Genomic DNA, 21,377 nt, shown 5'->3' with positions numbered 1-21,377 from the left:
TTATAGAACCTGCTAAATGGACTGGAAACATGTGTTTGTCCATGAAAAATAACCACTCCTATTGTGCTGCCTCCGCATTTTTTCTGCTTATGTAAGCAGGCCCACCTCAACCAATGATTGATTTTTTTAACCTTCATATGACTTGCTTGGCTTCAAATACACCTTTAATGTGGGGTTATTGAGCTCTCTAAATATGATGGTGATGCCCTTTTTGTTCAAAAAAATCACATTCCAAAGTTATGAATGTCTGTGATGCTGAGGTCCTCAACCCAAGGTCGATTGTTTCAGCCTTTATATGACTTGATCTCAGGCTCATCATCAAGGTGATTGATAGATATATTTCAGCAGCAACAGAGATATTTGATCTATCAAGTCTTGTTCTAAGCGTGCTCAAGTCCACCGCTTTCGCTTATGTAAGCAGTGTCACCCCTGTCATGCTGCCTCACCCAATGATTGATTTTTTCAGCCTCCATTTGACTTGCCTGGCTTCGAATAGAACTCGATTCAGAGGTTATTGACCAATCTGAATCTGATGGCAATGCTTATTTCGTCCGAAAAAATCATGTTTCAGAGTCATGGTACCCCCTCCCCCCACCTACTCCACCAAGAAGCATGATTTTATGTCAATACAGATGTGCTAAGGGATGTTCCTAGTGTTTAATGATGATACAAATAGATTATAGATGGATTCAGAGTGTTCTGAACCAATATGGAATGTGATGTGTGAGTTTGCCTGGTACCCCCCCTCAAAGATCGATTTTTCTAGGCTTCACATGACTTGTCAGCACTTCAAAAGTATTCTTCCTGGGGGTTCTTGATGCTTCTGAACACGATGGTAAAGCCAGATTTGTCAGAAAAAATCAGGTTGTTGAGATATGTAGGGTCCCCCTCCCCCCTCCTAACTCATATATCTTGGTATTATATAAATACCGGTATATAAATAAGTGTTCCTACTGTTTTAAGAGCATATAAATCGATTGGAAATGGTCCCAGAGTGTTTTGGGCCCATCCTGATTAAGATATGCGAGTTTTCATGATACCCCCCTCAAAGATCGATTTTTCTAGGCTTCCCATGACTTGCTTGTGCTCTAGGAGTATTTTTCCGGGGTGCTCTTGATGTCCCTGAACAAGATGGTGAAGCCCAATATGTCAGGAAAAAATCAGGTTGTGAGATACAGAAGGTCCTCCCCCCCCCCTCCTACCCCATATATTTACAACACTCACATTTTCACTCACCAAAACCGATACTGAAAATGGTTTGTCCCAGTGTTTTTAAAGCATAGAAATCGATTGGTGATGGTCCCCAGGGTCTCTGGAGGTCAGCATTGTTGACCTTGGCTGGTGGGATGAAAAACTCAGTATTTTGACATTATCTACCAGATCCCAACCGCCGATTTCTTTCATTCCGGGCTCATATTAATCCTTGGGCATCCCTCTAAAATATGTACCAGCCCAAGAAGAGAAAAAATTTCAAACTTTGAAACCTATTTCTGTTTTGACCATATAAATGGTTGCTAGTAGTCAAGCCGCTCCGAATGAGAGGAATAGACATCTATATATACTACTATGTGGTTCTGGAGAGAAGGATCATTGCCTGGCTAGAACTGGTGGATGGCTATATTCTTTTCCAGGAATGTACAACGGTGCGGCACTGGAACCATAAAAGTATGTCAATTTTTTTTGTGGTTTTTGTTATTGAACTTGTTTTGGACAGGACTCGAACTGGAGGCTCAGTGGTACAGTAACATGGCACGAGTCCCCCGCCAGCAGAGAGCCCTCTGCCACCGCACGGCTATAGACGATAACGGAGTCTCACCAGCTCTGTGACGACAGATGACGACGACGATAGATGATGATAGACGATAAGCGGCAACTGCCGGCTTAGATAAGCGGTCTGGACCGCACGTGACATGACATGACGACATAGGTCTAGAAGACCTATTTATGTTATCAAGATAGAAGGCAAGCCTCGTGTTGCCTCATGTACTGATAGAAGGATACCACGTGGATCCTATCTCTGATGGAAGCGTACCGCATGGACGCTATCTACGATAGAAGCCCGCCTCATGGACGCTATCTCTGACTCGAGTAGATAAGCAGATTAGAACCCAGCTTTGAGCTGAGCTTAGATACGATAGAGTAGCCTTATATAAGGTCGAAGATTAAAGTAGACATTCCTTACTTTAATCTTACTAGGTACTACCCAGAAACTAGTCTAATCAACTAGGTTTACCCTTGAACTCCTTGTCCCGCTAAAGCTACCTGCTCGACATCGACTCGTACCTTCAGTGACGCCTCTCACTGTCTGTAAACCGCTATCATCTCGGCGTAACCCCTCGTTAACCACCACGAGCTACGTTCGAGTACGCAACCTTTGCTTGTCTGTAAAGGCCGACGACTCTCAGCACTCGGTACCACTGTCGTGGTTGTCGCTGTTTAGATCATCCTAGTCGCACACGACCGTTTGTCGTAACACTCAGTACTGGTGAGCTAAAGATCACCATTCTGATGGAAGCAACCATTTTCAATTGCACCAGGAAACACGCCAAGTACTTTCCCCACGGGATTGACATACCTCTCCAGGATGTCAGAACTTTGTGCATTAAGTTGAATTGGTATCGTGTGGGTGAGTTCTTCAGCATTATAGCGCCTGAACAAGACGAACCTGAGGAATAAATAGAAGCATCCACCATGGAACGCTCAATGGCGGCTTTGATATTTTGGAAACCTGATGTAGAAACTACAATACAAAGAGGAACAAATGATGCTCCTGACTGTATCTGTAAAAGTTGTAAGGTCGTACGTTGCCTAGTCTGCGTTACTTGAGGAGACAAGTGTGTTCGACCCTAAAGGGGAAGTGAGTACAGCGAAGATCTAGGGGTATGCACGGAAGCGAAGCGCGAGAAAACGCAGATGCGCGCAAGGCGCAGGAACGCGCGCGCGTAAGTGGAAATAAGAGAGACTAAACTTAAGTGATGATATGATATAAGATAAGAGAAGAGTGATGCGAAGTGTAAACAAATAGATTTCTACTGCGAGTTTCTAGGTAGTAAGTGGGTGGAAAGTAACTAAAGTAAGGTGAAAAGTGCAAAGTAGGAAAAGTCAGATCCCTAATAGTATGTACTGCTGGCACTTATATAGCGCGCCTAAGCGTGGTCATGCGGAGCCAAAGCGCTACCGAGTAGGTATGCAAAGATATATATGAGTGAGAAACCATAATAAAAATAATGGTGGAATGATATGCTAATAAAAGAAATGGAAATGTACGCACTAGAGGGCTTGGTGGACAGTGGATGGATGCTTCTAGATGGCTGGTGCTATAAGGCACTCAAGCGCGGGAACGCGTGCGCGCATATACATCGTGAAGCGCGGGAAAGCTGCGCCTCATATAGGAATCGCTGCAGATAGCACACAGAATGATGCTGCAAGTTTGTGCTGTATACTTCCTAGTGTAAAGTGCCATATCACACCATGAGAGGCATGATTCTCTACACCGACAAAATGAAGGAAATGGCCGCTGTAGGCATGCACGCTGATCTCAAGCTACATCTTCAAGTTGATGACCAAAACAGAGGACTTTGCAAGACATGATGGAGCTATGGATGGAACATGTACCGTCATCTATGGTACGTGAGCCTTGGAAAGACTGGAACTATAAATTTATCTTGAACAGGCAGATTAGCATATATTCTCCGTACGATGCTATTTCTCATACCAGACATATCCTGATTGAATATTCAAAGGCCATCACGAATACCTAAATCACCATGGCCAACCCGAAGTGCGCTTGATGTGCATTCGGTGGCCGGGAAGCGTGGACCCCTCAAAAAGTCTCCCTTCCTGACTGGCACTGCAGTTGCTATGTTTTGGATTCCATTCCTAATGCTAGATCGTCTTAAACATGTTTATGTTGATGGTCTCATAAATGGGGTGGACATCAGGAGATTTACTGATGATTTCAGCGCCCAGGCCAAAGCTCAAACTACCGTGGTGAGTGCTACATCGTGGCCTAATTGAGAACACTTACTATTTGTCTGACAGGCAAGTGTCATTATGGCGGTCAATGCCAGCATCCTTGCAGTCCCAGGTCTAGGTACACAACTGGCTATGAAGGCATTGTGTTCCATCTCCTTCATTCTCTGTGTCTACAGCATCATCGGGTGTGCAATTGCACAACAATTGGTTCAAAGCTTGAGATACCTTGACTTTTCAGTGCGATCATCTTCTTTTTTTTTGTTTGCAGCCTGGTCTGACAATATCGATTGGATAGGCATATTACTTACAAGAGGAGATGGGCACTTTTGTGATCCTTGTGAGTATACTGATGTTCACATTCCTGATGAGGTGAAATAAGGTATTCATCGCAATGAGTCATTACTGACAGGCGCACTAGAGTTTGGCATTTGCCATCATTGGAGTTCTAGCAGGGATCTTCACTGTTGAATTTGGCCTTCCCTTGTCCGAAAGGATAGGATGCGGGCTGATCCTTGTTGTTGGGGGAGGGCTCATGATTCCATTGACAATGGCCAGCTTTGGGCCTGGACTGATTCAATGATGGGGTTCAATACCCTTGTGCTCTATATAAACACTACTATGTAGTCCAATATTGGTCCAATATACATGAATGCCTCAGCTTCCATGTGACACTGTTTGAGCTTGTGTGTGAACTTGAAGTTGTTGCCGCATGGAACGTGAGTACACACCGGATATGACTCAACTGTCTGCCAAAAGCTACAGTTCCTTACTGATGTGACCAGTGAATCTCATCAAGATTCAGTTGGACATACACGACACAGAATGATTGATTTACTATCCGCAGTAGTATGGCAGGTATATATCTTCGTCCCACTTCGCCTCCCCTTTCATCCCTAGATGTCACGGTTGGTAGCTTCTTAGAGTATCATCATTCGTTTGGCTGATTTAAGTTGAGCAGGACCCTCCAGCTCGCACTGTCCTTGGAATGTTGCTCATGGAGAGATCCAACATTTGAGCCACTGGTAGGCTTGCTATAACTATGTCACCCTGAGTCACTATCTCGTTGTTCATGTATGGGAATCCAATATGTGAGTGGCCTCATTTCCATTGCAAGTGATCACTGACCAGACTGCAGTTGCCATCAAATATGTATTGTTGATTGTCAAGTGCCTCTGTGTCATATCCCGCGTTCCAGACCCAGACTTATCACATATCATTTCCGGATCCGGCTGACGTCTATCTATGTCCGGATCCGACCCGCATCTAACTTCCATGCCTTATCCCTTTGTATGTTCCTACTCCGGTTAGACTAAATCATTTTCCGTACCTCGTTTCATTTCCGCCCTTTATTTTCCTCTGATCTAATCTCCGGGTTCATTTAACTATTTTCCGATAGACTAGCGTTTGACTTTTCTATACGCTCCGTCCACCGCTTTGTATAGCTTCGGACTTCGCATCTTAGTAGTATATAAACCCTGTAGAATCTATGTACATCTTTAGTTCGAATATTATCTTAGACTCTGCTCATTCCTTCCTCCGTCCGACTTGAGTTATCCTCTCGTCGACCTCCGCTCGTCTTAGGATTGATTCCTATTGACTTATCACCTCCGCCTCTACCTTTGGTAGTCCTCCGCTGTTTCCTTTCTAGTTCGGACTTTGTCCGGATTAGTCTTATCTCTTGTTCCCGAACGTCCGCCGGAATTCCCGTGCATCGGACATCGGACTCCGGACATCGCCCGACGCCCTCCGGACATCGTCCGGTAACCTTCGGATATTGTTCGACAGCCTTCGGAAGTTAGGGGCACGTACTCGGGTAAGGGGCGCAGCGCACGAGCTGAAGCCAAGCCCTTCGGATTTGACCCTTGAGCACGTTCTTAACACTCTGGCATGACAGACTGCTACAGTCCACAGCCCTATTTGTTCCGAGCAATCTCTCATTTGGTTTAGACTGGGCAGTCATGATCACGAATGAGGTGCCAGCAGTGACTCGTTTAACCTTCATCTCACTTACAAGTTATGATGCCAGTTACCATGTAGAGAACCTCACACAATCCACTCGTGTATGTTCCTCTTTGCTGGCCCTTAGTTCTAAAAGAGCATTGATGTTGGCAGACTCGCTATGGGACGTGAATACTTCTTGCTCCTATATGGCTTCAACAGCCAGAGGAGAAACATGAAATGTTAAACCTCATCAAGCCATCCGTGTTTCCTGACCTCAGAAGCCAATCCTTCCATTAACAGCTCACACTAGTCGTGCATCATCATGAATGAGATCATGCGATTATGGCTCCCGATGGCACCACGCTAGAGCATTTCCTATCCTAGGTACAATGCCGTGGATCACCTGTATTTCTAAGCCCTCTTTCAACTGCAGAGCATGTTATTGCTGTAGTACAAGGTACACAGTACACAATGTCACCTATCTGATTGATTTGTTTTGAAGGTAATAAACTATCCACCAACTTGGTAAATTGCGGAAGATGCAGACTCTTGGTAGATGAGTGCTATTGGATGCACAACCTTTGGTGAGTTGTTTTGATGGACTTGCTGCTTACATGACCCGGCTCGCTCATTAGACATTTGAGCTTAGAACTCATCCTTCCACCTATGCAAGACCACTCGAGATCAGCTATTCAACTGCAGAAGGCTCAACCTATCCAAGTCATAACAGTTTGAGGTGGCTTGAAGCTAGCTCAAGCCGTTGTTCCCATATTGTTGGCTTGTGCTGGTTCGTGCTGGTCCAGGTGGCTTGCGGACTGGACCAAGTTGCACATAGGTGACTTGGTTCATGGAGACCACCAAACTGCTGGAAAACCAGTAAGAGCCGAGCCTGTCCAGCCATAGCTAAACCATGACATGACTATCAGCAATGGATACAAAAGACAGACCAGTATCTGAACGTACTCCTAGACACAGAGGTTCCTGCCAACAGAATATGCTCATATGTGAGAGCGATGGGGACTGCAAATGTAGTACTTTGCTTTATGAAGTGTGGGGACATGGTATACTGGTGGTATACAAGAATGCAGCGCTTGGTGTAGGAAAGTAGCGCACGCTTGGTGCGGAAGAGTTGCACTTTGCATAGGGAATGATTGGAGAGGTGTTTAGCACAAGTTGTGGATATGGCTGCTATGAGGCTACAGATATGTCAGTCTCTACACTGCATTATGACAAACCACACCGAGTAGGCAATACTGGTGGTACGACTATAAGCTTCTGAACTCGGTGCTTTGTGCCACAAGCATGACATGTTTTCCCACTTTGAGGGGCCTTTACCCTTGTAAGCATGTGACTCATTCCTACCATTTGCAAGCCATAAGAGATTTATTAGAGATCACATTACGATATATGCCGTTGTGAGCTAGGAAAGTAAAAGCCATTATGGTTGAGTGGTAAAGATGGATCATCGTATTGAGATCTTGAGTTCAATTCCTGCCATTGCCAATTTATATTTTTTGAATTTTGCACCATATTTCTGAGCATTATGACTGTATGCGGCCGGGAATACGACGAGAAGATGACACAAGACCATGGATGGACAGAGCAAGACGAGGAGCACGACAAAGATATGAGGCCAAAATTTCCCACGGTCTGATGAAAACGCGTCCATGATTTTCGAGTATTTTGGTCATATGTCGCCGGGATCTTGATGCGATGATGTCGTGAGACCATGGATGGAATGACATCGACAAGGAGCATGGTTTTGGACTCGGACAAAAAAGTGATTAATAAGCGATGACTAAGGTGATGCGCCACTTGGATGACAAGAGTCCATTGATAAGCGATGACAAAGGCGACCACAAGCGACCCCCGCTGAGGCGGACGAAACGACCACCCTGAAAGCGACCCCCCCCCGACGGGCCCCATGCGGAAGGAACGATTGCGGGCCCCCAAGAGGGGAGTCCCCTCCCAATAGAACATTAGATGGCATATATTGACGCTACTGTTACAAGTAGTGAAGCAAACACATCGTCGACGAAATTCTTCGATGATGGAACTGATCTAAAGTCGTCGCAACACTCTGTGTGAAGTGTGTAATGGATATCTCAGTCAGCCTGGGCAAGTGTCTGCCGCGTAGGAAACAAATGACCTATGCTTCTTATTTTACTGATTGTGGCACGACACAGGGTTCTCGCACTAATGATAGACAGCGACTTTCACGCTCGTGATGGTACTGATGGCCCTCCATTTCACTGAGTTGGCCCGGGTGCAATCTCCCATTCGCAGGATAATCTAAACAGAAGACGGTACATAGAGCACAGGAAAACGTGGTTGGCTGCCATTCAAACGCATCGTGCCTATGTAAGGTCAAATATGTCTATGTAATACACACTGCCACATTTACGGAGATTGTTGTGATGGTTATCAATATATAGTCTACCATGACATTTTAATAAGTTCATCGGTTCAGTGATGATAGTATAGTTCGTTACAGTAGGACCAGGAAACTCTTGAAAGTCATGTTCAGATGAACGTCGACGAAGTTCGCCAGCTTTCCCACACAATCCGGTCAATGACCGTGAACTTGGTTCACTGACCAGCAGAACACTGTTCGGAGTCATGTGCCGCATATATTCACCTTCGAGGACTACACCGACGAAGAGCTCCCTTCAAGTCTAAGTGCACGATCACCGAGCTAGCTGTTGCAGGATAACGACCCAGGAGCACCGATTTCTGGCCGGCGATGTTTCTCTAGTAATGCAGACTTTTGAAATTGATATAATCATTCTCCGCTCGTGCGTTGCATTGATGGTGGTAATACAAAGTGCTACAGATTTGGCTGGTGTATCTTCTTTGGCGCTATAGGTTGACTAACAACACCTAAAAGTGACCACCGATGGCCTTGGGTTCGTACCTATAAAGGTGTCGTCAATCTCATGTCTAGTAACCAAGCGAGCAGAATACGCACGGCTCCTCCAGGTATTTTATTTCCTCCGGGGTAAGCTCAATTCCGTCGATGATACTCTCCTGCAACCTCTGTACAGAACTGATACCAACGATAGGGCTCGACACCTTTGATGCAACCCAGGCTAGCGCAATCTGGCTCATCTTGATGTTTTTCTTCTTGGAAAGCTCTTCCACGCGGTTGATGATAGTCGCGTCTGCACTGGTCACCTTTCTCTCCAAAATAGTTCCCTTGGTAGAATTATGACGCATTGACTCTGTGCCAATGGGACGTGCGAGAAGACCAGAATATAGAGGAGCATAGGGGATGACACCGATACCGTTGTATTTGCAATAAGCGAGCATTTCGCGTTCCTAGACGTGATGCTAAACTGGAGAGCAAACGTTTTGATTTTTAGGGACGCACCTCCTCGCGGTAGAGTAGCGAGTACTCATCCTGCATGCTGATAAACGTCGTCCAACCATTGCGAGCTGCCACGTCATTCAACATGGCAAACTGCCAGCAACGCATGGAACTGGCACCGATATAACGGACTTTACCGCTCTGCACGAGATCGTGAAGTGCTTTCATGGTTTCCTGAGGGGTGACTGAAGGGTCGAAGCGGTGTATCTGCAAGAGATCGATGTATGAGGTGTCGAGACGAGCGAGGGACGCGTCGACAGCGTTGAAGATTGCGGTGCGAGATAGGCCAGATTGGTTGACGTACTCGGGCAGCTTATTGAGATCGGGCATGAAGAACGTCGGGAGGGAAGGATCGTTTGCGACAAGGCCGTAGCATTTGGTGGCGATAATGATCTGGGAGCGAGGGATGTTGTACTGTAGAGTTCGTACATTAATCAATGTAAATTTAGGATATCGGTAAGGCACACCTTTTTAATGAACTTGGCGACGAGGCGCTCCGACTCACCGTTTGAATAAATGTTAGCGGTGTCGATGGTGTTGACACCAAGATCCCAAGCAGCCTTCATTATTTCAATAGAGGGCTCCTCGTCAAGGACCCAGGGCTGTAAGATATTGAGGATGTGGTTAACGAGTCGGGGATAGGAAACAATGACATACAGCCCATTTCGGGGAACCGAAGCTCATCGCACCAAGCTATGAAGAATGAATATTAATATTAATAGAAGGTGAATGCCATACGCTAGCATCAAACTCACAATTGGGACAGAGACTTTGAGACCAGACTTGCCAAGGGAGCGGTACTGAACTGTAGACATTGGGTGATGATGAATATAATGATATGAAACTCCTCTGTATTTAAACGAATGACTCAGCTTGTTGACATGGATATGGATGAATATGCATCCTAGTACTCAGGCTGATCATGCCGCAATGTGGCTCAAGAAGCAACTCCCGAGATAGGCCAGGATAGGCCGGGCACGGCATTGCATCAAAGATGATCAAATGGCTTCAATTTTGGATAAGATTTCACTGGTCGATCTCGAGAAGTACTCGGCGTGTTTTGAGACTTGACAACGAGGACAGCAGCAGCCAGCGCAACTACTATGCATTATTACCTAATCAATACAATAGCACACCGACACCACACAACGTGGTCGTCACCAACTTGTTTTCCAATTGTTCAAAAAGTTTGTTCTTTCGCAAGCTCGTCCGACTCCAAAGATATCGATATACTGGTATTATATCCTTTGCTTAAAACATATCCTTCGATTTCGTTTCTTCTCGTCTATCAAATAGTAATGTGAGTAACTTGTTGTATTGACCTGTTTACAAGCGTTCAATTCCTTGCTTGCTCGACGACTCTAGAACCTTGCACGTCCTGCACGATCCAGTTTTACCCAGATCTCGTGTATATACCTCTAACTTCTTCTGCTACTTCGTCTATATAATCATCGCTGTTTGTCACTTCAACTGTGATGACTCGATTTGGCGATTTCCAAACACTTTGCTCCCAGGTCCCGTCATACACCTGGTGCAATCTCTTTTATCGCCAGGTCTGCATAACCCCATATTCCTTACCCATTCGCTCACCTCATTCCCCCATTAGTTACAAACAAATGATCCAACCGCCTTGACTGGTCTATCTCAATCCGCCGCCTCCGCCCCGGTCGGTGTCAATCCAGAGTGTGGGATACCAAAAGTGAATACCAACGGCTCTCTGGGCAACATCGCCAATATCATCGCTTGCGGTCTCAGTTTCTTCATTGTCGGCGCTTTGATTTACTTCACTGGAAGGCGCAAAGCAGCAGTCGGTTAGTCTTCTTACTTCTGCCAAACCGACTTTTTTTTTCGTCTTCAACCACATGTCATATCCTTCCCCACATCCTTCCCGTTCCTGTCAACTAATCTTTTGATATCACAGGCCGTATAGAACTGCGGATATTCTTTGTCTTGTACCTCTTAACTCTTCCATTCCAGTTGATTACATCCGGTTCCTTGCTTACCCAGGGCTCGACTGCCTTGGTTGCGCTTACTGCCATCCAGGCTGGTCTCGTCGCTACATTATTCTGGGCATTGCTCGCCAATGCCATTGTAGCAACGCAAATCGTGGAAGATGGCACCCTGAGCTCAATAGTAGTGCGTCTTGATTCCGTTTTCCGACGTGCAGCCAGCTCTGAGCTCACCCCCATCCCAGCCCTTCTCCGTACTTTCCGTCGCATTTTTCGTCGCAACAACCTATATATCCTTGGATGTCGGATTTACCTTTACGCATGTGCTTGGAACATCAAATCCACCCCAATCTATCAACAGTATACCACTCTTTGTCCTCACTAGTATCTGGCCAGGAGTGTAAGTCGCGCGACCTCATTGCAGCTTCTTTATGCTCACTCCTCTGGGTCATCTTTGTAGCGCTGCTTTAATCTATTTCGGACTTATGATGTACATCGTCCTCGGGATTCTGAACGAAATCCGACCTGTGTGGTACTATGTCATCGCAGGCATCCTCTTCGTGCTTAGCCAGCTCGACTACTTCTTACTGAGTAAAATTATATGTCGAGTACGTGCTGCATGAAGGATAATACGTCCAACACTGCTGATCGGTCGGTACCTGCAGGGGTCATCAATGAAAGTTGACGGCTCGTTCATCGCCACAATACTGGAGACCGCATGCGTAGTCACCCTATACTTTGCATGGCGAGGAATTACAGAAGGTAACGTCTTCTGTCCTATCTATTTCAACACTGCTCATCTACGTTTCAGAGGACTGGGATGACAATCTCTACTACCCATCATGATTATGTTGTTATGTTTGTGATTTTTCCTCCTCTTATATACACGCGATACATGTTACTCCTCGGTTTACACGCTTATTCGCCTCTCCTTGCATTCTGCTTATGTATGGTCACCAACTTCTACGCGAAGTTAGCGCTGGGGCTGGTCGTGAGGCGCTTGGGGGACAGGTTCTGGTTAAAAAGAGGCTTCCCAGTGGCTCGCTGGTACTTGGACCAATTGTATTTCTGTGGGGTGCATACCCAAAATTGTTGTGCTGTAATATCACCGTGATATATACCGTCGATGGTGTGTACAGATCATACATATCTAAACGCAGTCACGGTGAGCCAGCTATGCGAGACACCGTCTCTCAATAGTGTAAACATGTGTCAGCAAATTTAATTACAGTGAAAGGAACGTTCACAGTGAGTGTGTAGTAACTGCCTGCAGTGCATATTGATACTTAGAAGGAAGGAAAATACTTTAAAAGGAGGGTAAACCACAAAATAGTGTATACAATACGTCGAACTCGGGCCAGAGAAGCGCCAAGAAAGATACCGAAGACCCTCACATCTCCTCGACGACCCGTTGGGTAATGAATGGAGTTATTTCAATAGAGACCCAGCTGTCGTCGGTCGACTCTTTTGTGAAACGACGAGATTTTTTGGACTTGAGGCTACGTGAAGGCGATATCGGGGTGGAGGAAGTACTAGTGGAAATTGGACTTGTCGAGCCTGAGCTGCTGCTATATGAAATCGGAGAAACTAGAGTTGGACAGTCACCAGGGCGGCGTTTTCTCAGGCGTCGGCGCGGACTATTTGGGGGAGTGGCGAGGTTAAATGTTGGCTGGTATGTGTCCGCTATCCATAGCGGATGTGGTACACGACTCCCAGGAGTCTTTTGTTCCACACGTGGGACATCGACATAGGCAGACGTCGAGGTAGTCGTAACGGACCAGTGTGATTTCTGTATCAGTGGTGAGATGTGAAGCAGCCTGGTACGACGACAGACGTACCAATTCTGTCTGTTTTGTAATGACTGGTATATTTTCGAAGAAACCCTCATCTGACACAAGATCTGACTCCAATGAGTGGTCAGCCTGCGCCTTGCACGAGAGTTCTGCGTTGAGCTTATCAAAAGATGGGTACCGGCGTGATGGCCGCACAATAGAGTCTCGCGAATATACGTCTAGTCCGTCCAACGTCGAGGATGTCACCGTATTGGAGTGTTTATGTCGCTTGCAAAACTTTGAACTCCGCGGAACACGATGGAGGAAGGCTTTGAACGAATCTTGGAATGTTCCAATAGTAGCTGCAGTATTCTCTTCTGATGTAGTATATCCGTCGTGGTCGGCTGCGACAGTTTGAGAAAAATCATCGTCCGAAACGTCAGGAGTAATAGCTCCTGAGGAACTGTCGTATTCGTCGCTTGAATCGAGTAGGTGTGTTCCGGAAAATGTCACCATCCCGTCATCTGGGTCCCATACCGCTGCAAAGGTCAATGCTGACTTTGGTGAGACGACAGGCGACCATTGGTTGCCACTGGTGTCCGTAGAGGCGCTGGTGCTACCGAAGTCGAGCGAGATAGATAACTACGGTCCAGACAACGAGGAAAGTGAGACCGACTGTATGCGGACATAGAGGGGTTGCTCGATCCTACCTTGTTTGAAACACCTGAAGTGGAACTACTTTGCATGAGACCGTTGTCCATCTAGACTGATAGTAAAACTTCTATGGCAGTGTTAAAGAGTGAGTTAGAACGAAAGGAGTTGTCGCAAGAAAGTCTATGGCGTGTGGTAGCAAGAGAGTCAGTCGCTCGCCATGCTTTCAGGCACAACGCGGACGCACCTGAGGTCGGTGGCTAAATTGTTGTATGCCTGCACACGCGTGGATCCGATGGCCGAGAGGAAGGAATAAAAGTGAGAGCGGAGGTGAGGAATGCACTGTATTTTATAGATGATCGACTAAAAGACTGAAAGTAATCTTGACGCCCTCTTTGCCCCGTGGATCAATAGAAGACTTACATACTTGGTTACTTCCCTCACTCTGTGAGAATATTAAAACGTGCAACTTGTCGAGGCCCCTTCGACTCATCCGAACATTGACCCCATTTTCGGTTCCACGTAAACGAAGGCTGTATCACCTTCCATAGAAGGACACCTGCCCTTTCTTGTAATCACAGTTCAGTTCGGGTCATAGTGTCAGTCTCTAGAGGGATTGACTTGGCTAACCCTTCCAAGTTAGTCTTCAAGAAAGGATTCGCAAACCTCTGATTGCCCATATAACAACCCCCCCTAAACCCTTCCTGAACTCAAGAAGAGTAATAAAGGTCAGGTAATGCGGGTAAAAAACGAGACAATGTCCGTACCTTATCCGTACCGGCAGTCCGCATTCCAGACTCGTGTAGATCATATGAGCATTCGGAAACGTCACAACGACTCAGAGTGCCCTGCAATTCGCGGACATTGGAGGGCGTGCTTTTGTCGGATGGAACAAGTGAATTCGGGCTTCTTTGCTATGATCGGCGACTAGAAGTCACATCCTTTCACAGGGAAACTTCTGAATATCTTATTAGCGCGTGTGAGGTTACATGCTGCCGGGGAAACGTGGCATTCAAAAATCGTATAAGCTTCGGATCACCGCGCTGTATACGAATGTAATTTGAGTTTTCAGCCGCCTAGTGGGAATCGGGCCGCCGACGCGGAAAGTCGCCGGGACCGATGGGAGGGTTGAAGGGATAAAACACGTTACGATTCCTCCAGTGAAACTGGGATCATGCACCTCAAAGAACGTGTTTGAGGGAGACTGTGACAGGCTTGCGCAGCGAGTGCACATTTCATGGTGTGCGGTTAGAACGGACAGTCAGTGACAGAACAGTTAAGCGGGGTCGAAGGGTCTGGAGTCATGAGCCCTTGAGCTTGAGAGAAAAAAAAAAGTAGGACGTACATGGGTAAGGAGCTGTAAGAGAGAGCCGAACATGAAAAAGGCACGCTTATAAGCGATTTCTAAATTCTATAACTAAACGATCGACCGAACATTCAAGTTCGCTTTCTCATGATCATGATATCGATCGTTAACGTTAACGTTAATCCGGGGAAAGTAGCTAGTCATTCACATGCTCAGGAGACTAATCTATGATTTTGGATTTGTCGCTACTATGGGTAAGCAGGCCACATCGATAGCCCTTGTTTCAATTCTTGTATGATAGTAAGCATATTATTGTAATGGTGAGACAACGACAAAGGGTCGCGTCTGGTAACGGCAGTCAAGGACGTTGCATGCAGCACAAGGACCTCGGTATTAAATCCCTCCAAACTAGATACTATCTCAACGCTCACTGGACGCGCCCCTCGTCCATGTGAGCCAGGTCTTGCTGAGCGCTCAACAACACCTCCTAGGAGTTTCATCAGTCAACCTCGTGCATGGCTAAAATATCACTAACCGTTACGAGCGCTTGTCGCGCTTCGTCCTTGATCTCCTTCCACCTACCCTCATAGGTGGACAGCAGTTGCTCATACTCATGTTTCCGAGCCAATGACCCAGTCCTGATGAGAGATTGCAGAACAAATATGCCTGCAACCCACTCCACTTCGTCTGCCTCCCAGACTGCATCGCGTGCCATCAACTCCGACAGCGATTCGGCCGTGCCGGCGTAGTCGCCACGGAAACTCAACAATCCAAGTTCCAGCGCTGCGCCATGAATTTGCGCCCATTGGATATAGTCTTTCCGCTTTTGGCGGTCTGCGGCGATACGCTCCATTTCATCGCTCATCGTGGTCCCGCTTGCCGGGGTAAGGACCGGGTACCATACGGACGATTTACGAATTGCCATCTGCAATGCGCGAGGGCCGGCAACTGGACCGGAGACACCTGCATGCACGAGCGTCGCCGGGAAATACCCACATGCTTCGGTAAAACGACGGAGGATAGTTATGATCGTGTCGTGGTTTGAAGCAGTCCGTGAGGCTGTCGGGGCATTGAGAGATGTAGTGACAGCCGCAAAGAGAGCGTCGATTATGGGATTTAATGGTGTGGGCGAGGGGTGTGACAGGACATAACTTTGAATGAGCGATGAGAGCGTCGTGACGTCTATTCCTCGCGTAAAGAACGCCTCTCTCAAAGCATTGGGGCTAGCTTTTAAAGCAAGCGTGGCTGCAGAAGGCACTGATACGTTAGCCTGGAAACTGAATTGTATATGACCAGTAGGCGGAGGAGGAGGTACATGTTGTTGAGATTGCTGCTGCTGTTGCGATGACGAGCTGGCAGTTTGGGCTGCTATGTCGTTTTGGGCATACGACACAGTTGTTGGAGTCTCAAGATTCGGGCTCCATGTTAAGCTATTGTGACCAGGGGACCCAGAAACTATAATGGAGATCTAAGGATCAGGAGAGTGTACTGATTTGAGATCCAAACCTTTCTCAGCTGGCTTCTTGGATCTCGTTCTTCCCTCAAGCTTTCGTCTCGCTCGGCCCACGGTATTCTTGTACCAATTGTATATTTGCTAGGGTCAATAACTCCATCAATACATTTTCGCTTCCTCAATTAAAGATCGGCTGTAGCTGCCCTCACCTCCCGGAATCTTGGCTCTGCCTCGTCGATGCCCTGGAGGTCTTCGGGCATGCCGAAACGGACAAGGAACTCATTGGCGCGGTCTAACGCGAACTTCTTGGCGTCGCCTCTCACATGTCCGCGAGTACGTGTCTCGAAGCCGCTTATGTGACTTCGCAGAAAGATGAGCTGTTCGTCGGTATAAGCCTTGGGCAACCTGGGTTTGCTCACCCTGGGATCGCTGGCCATAGTATCGTGAAGCTGACACAAGGTTCGCTCTCAATTCACATCCTTCTTCGGTAATACCCGAAGGATCGTTCCAAATGGGCCTATGCTTATCACCGCGCGGAACTTGGGCGGACTCTTTGAATCATTTGTGGTTTCGGATTACCTTAGGTTCAAGCTCAAGGTCAAAGAGTGCCATATCATCGTGCAATGTTTCTAGAGTAAGTAAGTGTTAGCAGGGATTATATACGTAATATATATGTAGGTGTGTAGTCTAACTTTCGGAGAGCCTGGGCTTGCGGCAGATTGCGAGGTACATGGGCGTGAAGAGCTTCAAAAAGATCGTGAGCCTCCGCTTAGATATACAGAAAGGCGCTCCAACATACCTTTGTCTGGCCACCTTTCACAAGCGCATCAGCAGCAACCTTCAGGGATTCGCCAACATCATAAGTGCCTTTGGGCAAAAGATTAAGCATCTCCATGAATTTGATTGCAGTGTGTGAAACAAGCTTGCCGCTCCAGCTCATTCGCCAAACGGTAAAGTAATCCCAGGTAGTCTGGGCTTTCCAGATATCGCCTTCAAGTGGGTAATACCATGGAACTTCGTCAGGACGTTCAGCCAAATCCTCTTCATGCTCAATCGTGAAGCCAACGTTGACCATGGCTTCGCGGGCTTTCTTCAAGTGGCGCATCTCTGGGATACCATTGCCAAATTCAATAGCATGGGCAAGTTCCTTGTGCGCAGGGATTGATGGATTCCATGCATCAGTCATGCACCACTCGTAGACGCCGAACTGTGGACTAATGCTCAGTGTATTGAACTTTGAAGGCAATGACTGACATACGACTCCTCCAGGCTTCAGAACCTTCATGATTTCCCCGTACACTCCTTCCCACGTGGGTGCATGGACAGTGGCTTCAATAGCATACACTGATCGCGATGTGCTCGAATTCAACAATTTCTCGAGAAACTGCACAAACACTCACCAGCATCGAATGAGTTCTCACCGAACTGTTCTGACAGCTTCATAAAATCACCCTTGGCAAAACTTACTTGGTCCTCAAGACCAGCCTTCTTAGTGTACTTCCGAGCACGCTGAACCTGGAAATCATTGTTGTTCAATCCAACGATGTTGACGTCGGCAAACCGAGCTATCTCCCGTGCGGGACCACCGATGCCGCACCCGACATCCAGCACGCGCATACCAGGGCGAAGCGACATTTGGGCTGCGAGGTAGTGCTCATGACGGGCCAAGGATGCTGCAAAAGCCTCTCCTTTGTAGAATCGCGAGAAGTGGAAGGACTGCGCCCAGCCATACTCATACAGCTCCGTCGCTCCATCGTAGTAACCTGCGTCTTCTGTCACTAAAGAACCACTCGAAAAAAAATGAGGTAATACCGTTCACAACGTCGGTGTAGCTCTCAACGCGGTTTTGATTGTCCACTTCACCTTCCTTACCAAGATCCTTTTGCCAGAACTTGGTGTAGTTCTCGACGCGTTTTTCTTGACGTCCGTCGGCGTACTGAGTGAAAACCATGTGTCTGCAGAACAAAATAGCGTAAGTAACGAATTGAACCACCACGACAACAAGAAATAGGATAAGAGGAGATGCTGGAGTAAAACTCACTGGGCTAGAGTGAAATGATGAGGGGACGGGCCGACCTTGCAGCCTCAGTAATTTCAGTACTTAAATTAGGTCTCCCCTAGTAAGCAGACCCTTTCATTTATAGACGAAGAATGGTTCCTTGATCATGATGTGATCCACTGGATGAAGCCTTTACATAATTATGAACCGACGGGAAAAAATCAGGTCATTGTGCGCGGATCTGAATCACGTGGGCCGAAGTATTTTGATAGGTAAAATAATGAAGGTTAGCTTCCCCCAGTCGGTCTATTAGAAGGAAGACAGACGTTCCCTCAAACTGGATGTAAAGTCTACGGTCACATTTGTGCCAGATGCGGGTCGAACCTTCAGATCTCAGAAATCTCGGCGATTGTCAGAGTCGGAGTCACCTCTTGCAACAAATCTCGGACATTGAAGGGTGGGTCCCCACCACATCGGCTCGAGTGCTTCTCAACTACCCTTTGCGACTGCATATAGTACGCACAGTCATCACATTACCATAATGTGAAGGAGAATATAGCATTTGAAGTTGGCGAAAAGTTTCGGATGACCATTTTGTACGGCTTTGGGGTTGAGTGTTGACAATCATGACGATAGAAGGTGAACCGATGAGAGTATCGCAAAAACGTTGTCGGGTGCCCTAGAAGGCGTTATCAAGGACAAGGAGACGAGAGATTAGGCAGCGGAAAGTTGAAGATAGCATAACTCTGTAAGAACGTCATTCTCTGATGTTGGAATTCGTGATTAAGGGAAAGCGGCGATACTTTCACGCTGTCGAGCGTAAAAGAGTCTATGACCCTATCTGTATCAGATAACCGTGCTCTGAGGACAAACTATAAAGAGTCAGCTAAAGACGGTCCAGGAGATGCAGCGTTTTTGCAACAAAATAGTCGTTGCAGCGTCGTATGGTGAGGCTGTAGCTGCCTCACTCGAGGGTGCATGGGTGGACTCTGGAAATTCAGCGCTCGAGCAGTTTGGTCCTTGAAGCTAAAGATTAAGTAGTTTTAAGGAACATCATGATGAAACACGGATCCCTTATAGTGTACTCCCGGGAGTATTTCCGAACGGGGGAATGTGACACAGCCTTCAACGTCAAACTTGTCACTGGTCTGAACGGACATCCAAACCACTCTCCACCCCGTCATCTCTCCCTTGAAACTATAGCTAGGAACCGCATATCTTTCAAACTGAACGTGGTATGCGATGAGCTCGGCAGGTGGACTTTCTCGCAGGCGGGTGGCTGGAGCTTCATCGTCCTCAGCTTCGGATGACGCCCCAAGTCCTAGCTGGACACCAAATGGTCCCAGCCCCAATGGAACAGTTGTAACACACGCAGGCTCGGCTTTTGAAGGCGGAAGCAAAGTGGCCTGTGATCCTCGCGACCTCGATCAAGTCCAGGAAGACAGTCGCTATGGTGGCAGAATGCCTCGGCTGACAATCATGGAAGAGGTGCTCCTTCTTGGTCTCAAAGACAAACATGTATGTCTGGACCCTCTTTTATATACCTCCTACTCTTTATTTTCTGTGCGCTGTTCTTTTGGGTGCTATCTGCGCTTTCTCAGGCTACCCTGCCTCAGCAGCATAGCATGCCTCTTACATTACGGCGCAGCGCTGCTTGAGCCGGACGATATTCATGCACATGTGTCCTCATTGCCACGCCCTGACATAAGTTCTTTGTAGGGCTATCTCTCCTTTTGGAACGACAGCATATCCTATGCACTTAGAGGGTGTATTCTCATCGAGCTCGCCCTTCGCCGCCGCATAGCTCTAGTCAAGGATCCAAATCAACGGCGGAGTCCGCTCGCAGACAGGCTGGTTGAGGTTATTGACGACAAAGCGACTGGTGAAACTATCCTTGATGAAGCATTGAAGATGATGAAGGGCCAGGAGACGGACAGAATGTCAATAAATGGCTGGGTTGATCTTTTGAGTGGTGCGTTTATAATTTTATAAGCATTCTATGTTATCATTGCCGCATTGATGTTCATGCCATTGCTAAGCTGACTTTCTCCATAGGAGAGACGTGGAATGTCATGAAAATTGGATATCAACTTAAGCAAGTTCGTGAACGTCTAGCAAAAGGACTAGTGGACAAGGGTGTCCTGCGTACTGAGAAGCGTAATTTCTTGCTGTTCGATATGGCCACACACCCAGTTGCCGACGTACGGACGAAGGAAAGCATTGTCACACGGGCGGTATCGCTGCTTACTGCGACGACTTCTGCAGTACCACCGAGCGCTTTGGACAAGGAAGGAACTCAATGCAGGGTCACGCGTACTGTTTGCTTGGTGTGCGCGGCATATGCTGCCAGTGTCTTGGACAATGCGTTTGGTAGATTGACATATGAAGACAGAGAAGCTGCCTTTCAGAGATGTGACGAGATACTGGCGGAGTTTGCTTGCTGGCCATTCGGGTCAACCTCGGCGACAGGAAACGGGGGTAGCAAAAGGAGAGAAGCTGTGAATATTGGGATGGGAAATAGTGCTCCTAGTGGGCGGGAGAGTGTGCTGGGTCTTGTGCAAGAGGTGAAGCGGGAGATGAACGGGGAGGATGACCCTTCGTTTCACTTAATTGCAGGAGTTCTCGAAGTTCTTTCAAAATTAGACTCGCTGTTGTGAAGAATGAATGCATAATTTTTTTTGGCGCTCGCTGCGCTTTGTTCGTACTTGTCCATATATACCTGATGATTGATATTTATACACTCACTTTTTCACCTGGACCGTTATCTGTAAGGTTAGGCCTAGGTCACTTGGCGTGGACTGACAGCGACACGCTTGGCTTTGTAAGGGTTTAAATTCTCAACAGGAATTGGCGGCTGGGGAGCATACGGTTGTGTCTATTAACCATGCTGACACCTGGCGTTTCTTTGACGACATTCTCAGGACGCGATCAATTTCGATCACATACGACATACGCCGCTGGGTA

The 21,377-nt window shown here is 47.1% G+C and overlaps 8 protein-coding genes across 8 annotated transcripts; 3 read left to right on the top strand and 5 right to left on the bottom strand.

Annotated features, from left to right (window-relative positions):
- Window positions 1-2,882: 2,882 nt before the first annotated feature.
- Window positions 2,883-4,555, top strand: F5147DRAFT_658460 (uncharacterized protein; the record flags this gene model as incomplete). The annotated part of the gene is made up of 9 exons (XM_041434441.1): window positions 2,883-2,942; window positions 3,047-3,078; window positions 3,142-3,185; window positions 3,254-3,344; window positions 3,544-3,626; window positions 3,890-3,990; window positions 4,042-4,212; window positions 4,271-4,312; window positions 4,394-4,555. 9 exons carry the CDS (start codon window positions 2,883-2,885, stop codon window positions 4,553-4,555), a joined length of 786 nt encoding a protein of 261 aa, XP_041285892.1.
- A 933-nt stretch (window positions 4,556-5,488) lies between these two features.
- F5147DRAFT_658459 (uncharacterized protein) lies at window positions 5,489-6,008 on the bottom strand (the record flags this gene model as incomplete). The annotated part of the gene is made up of 3 exons (XM_041434440.1): window positions 5,489-5,740; window positions 5,785-5,888; window positions 5,987-6,008. 3 exons carry the CDS (start codon window positions 6,006-6,008, stop codon window positions 5,489-5,491), a joined length of 378 nt encoding a protein of 125 aa, XP_041285891.1.
- Window positions 6,009-8,678: 2,670 nt separating this feature from the next.
- On the bottom strand, window positions 8,679-10,366 carry F5147DRAFT_726139 (NADP-dependent oxidoreductase domain-containing protein). Its single transcript, XM_041439158.1, has 6 exons — window positions 10,039-10,366; window positions 9,941-9,976; window positions 9,751-9,885; window positions 9,287-9,697; window positions 8,885-9,234; window positions 8,679-8,830 (listed from the first exon to the last, which is right to left on the bottom strand). The coding sequence occupies exons 1-6, from the start codon at window positions 10,096-10,098 to the stop codon at window positions 8,797-8,799; spliced, it is 1,026 nt and encodes a 341-aa protein (XP_041285890.1). The 5' UTR covers window positions 10,099-10,366; the 3' UTR covers window positions 8,679-8,796.
- A 392-nt stretch (window positions 10,367-10,758) lies between these two features.
- F5147DRAFT_788422 (chitin synthase III catalytic subunit) lies at window positions 10,759-12,541 on the top strand (the record flags this gene model as incomplete). Its single annotated transcript, XM_041442984.1, has 7 exons — window positions 10,759-10,836; window positions 10,890-11,094; window positions 11,205-11,419; window positions 11,451-11,632; window positions 11,693-11,840; window positions 11,898-11,994; window positions 12,044-12,541. 7 exons carry the CDS (start codon window positions 10,759-10,761, stop codon window positions 12,076-12,078), a joined length of 960 nt encoding a protein of 319 aa, XP_041285889.1. The 3' UTR covers window positions 12,079-12,541.
- An 81-nt stretch (window positions 12,542-12,622) lies between these two features.
- Window positions 12,623-13,765, bottom strand: F5147DRAFT_780680 (uncharacterized protein; the record flags this gene model as incomplete). The annotated part of the gene is made up of 3 exons (XM_041442491.1): window positions 12,623-13,021; window positions 13,071-13,646; window positions 13,715-13,765. 3 exons carry the CDS (start codon window positions 13,763-13,765, stop codon window positions 12,623-12,625), a joined length of 1,026 nt encoding a protein of 341 aa, XP_041285888.1.
- A 1,380-nt stretch (window positions 13,766-15,145) lies between these two features.
- Window positions 15,146-16,886, bottom strand: F5147DRAFT_620678 (uncharacterized protein). The gene is made up of 4 exons (XM_041432613.1): window positions 16,624-16,886; window positions 16,468-16,555; window positions 15,497-16,416; window positions 15,146-15,448 (listed from the first exon to the last, which is right to left on the bottom strand). Exons 1-4 carry the CDS (start codon window positions 16,849-16,851, stop codon window positions 15,389-15,391), a joined length of 1,296 nt encoding a protein of 431 aa, XP_041285887.1. The 5' UTR covers window positions 16,852-16,886; the 3' UTR covers window positions 15,146-15,388.
- Window positions 16,887-17,006: 120 nt separating this feature from the next.
- Window positions 17,007-18,603, bottom strand: F5147DRAFT_726116 (S-adenosyl-L-methionine-dependent methyltransferase). Its single transcript, XM_041439157.1, has 5 exons — window positions 18,227-18,603; window positions 17,815-18,177; window positions 17,673-17,758; window positions 17,214-17,621; window positions 17,007-17,158 (listed from the first exon to the last, which is right to left on the bottom strand). The coding sequence occupies exons 1-5, from the start codon at window positions 18,363-18,365 to the stop codon at window positions 17,102-17,104; spliced, it is 1,053 nt and encodes a 350-aa protein (XP_041285886.1). The 5' UTR covers window positions 18,366-18,603; the 3' UTR covers window positions 17,007-17,101.
- A 929-nt stretch (window positions 18,604-19,532) lies between these two features.
- On the top strand, window positions 19,533-21,265 carry F5147DRAFT_726112 (Golgi phosphoprotein 3-domain-containing protein). Its single transcript, XM_041439156.1, has 3 exons — window positions 19,533-19,931; window positions 20,133-20,385; window positions 20,469-21,265. The coding sequence occupies exons 1-3, from the start codon at window positions 19,656-19,658 to the stop codon at window positions 21,068-21,070; spliced, it is 1,131 nt and encodes a 376-aa protein (XP_041285885.1). The 5' UTR covers window positions 19,533-19,655; the 3' UTR covers window positions 21,071-21,265.
- The last annotated feature ends 112 nt before the right edge of the window (window positions 21,266-21,377 follow it).

This window comes from Suillus discolor (assembly GCF_016758755.1).
Source record: "Suillus discolor strain FC423 chromosome Unknown F5147scaffold_112, whole genome shotgun sequence".
Taxonomy (NCBI): Eukaryota; Fungi; Basidiomycota; class Agaricomycetes; order Boletales; family Suillaceae; genus Suillus; species Suillus discolor.
Note: the sequence above shows the minus strand (reverse complement) of the source record. Positions and strands in the feature narration are given on the sequence as shown.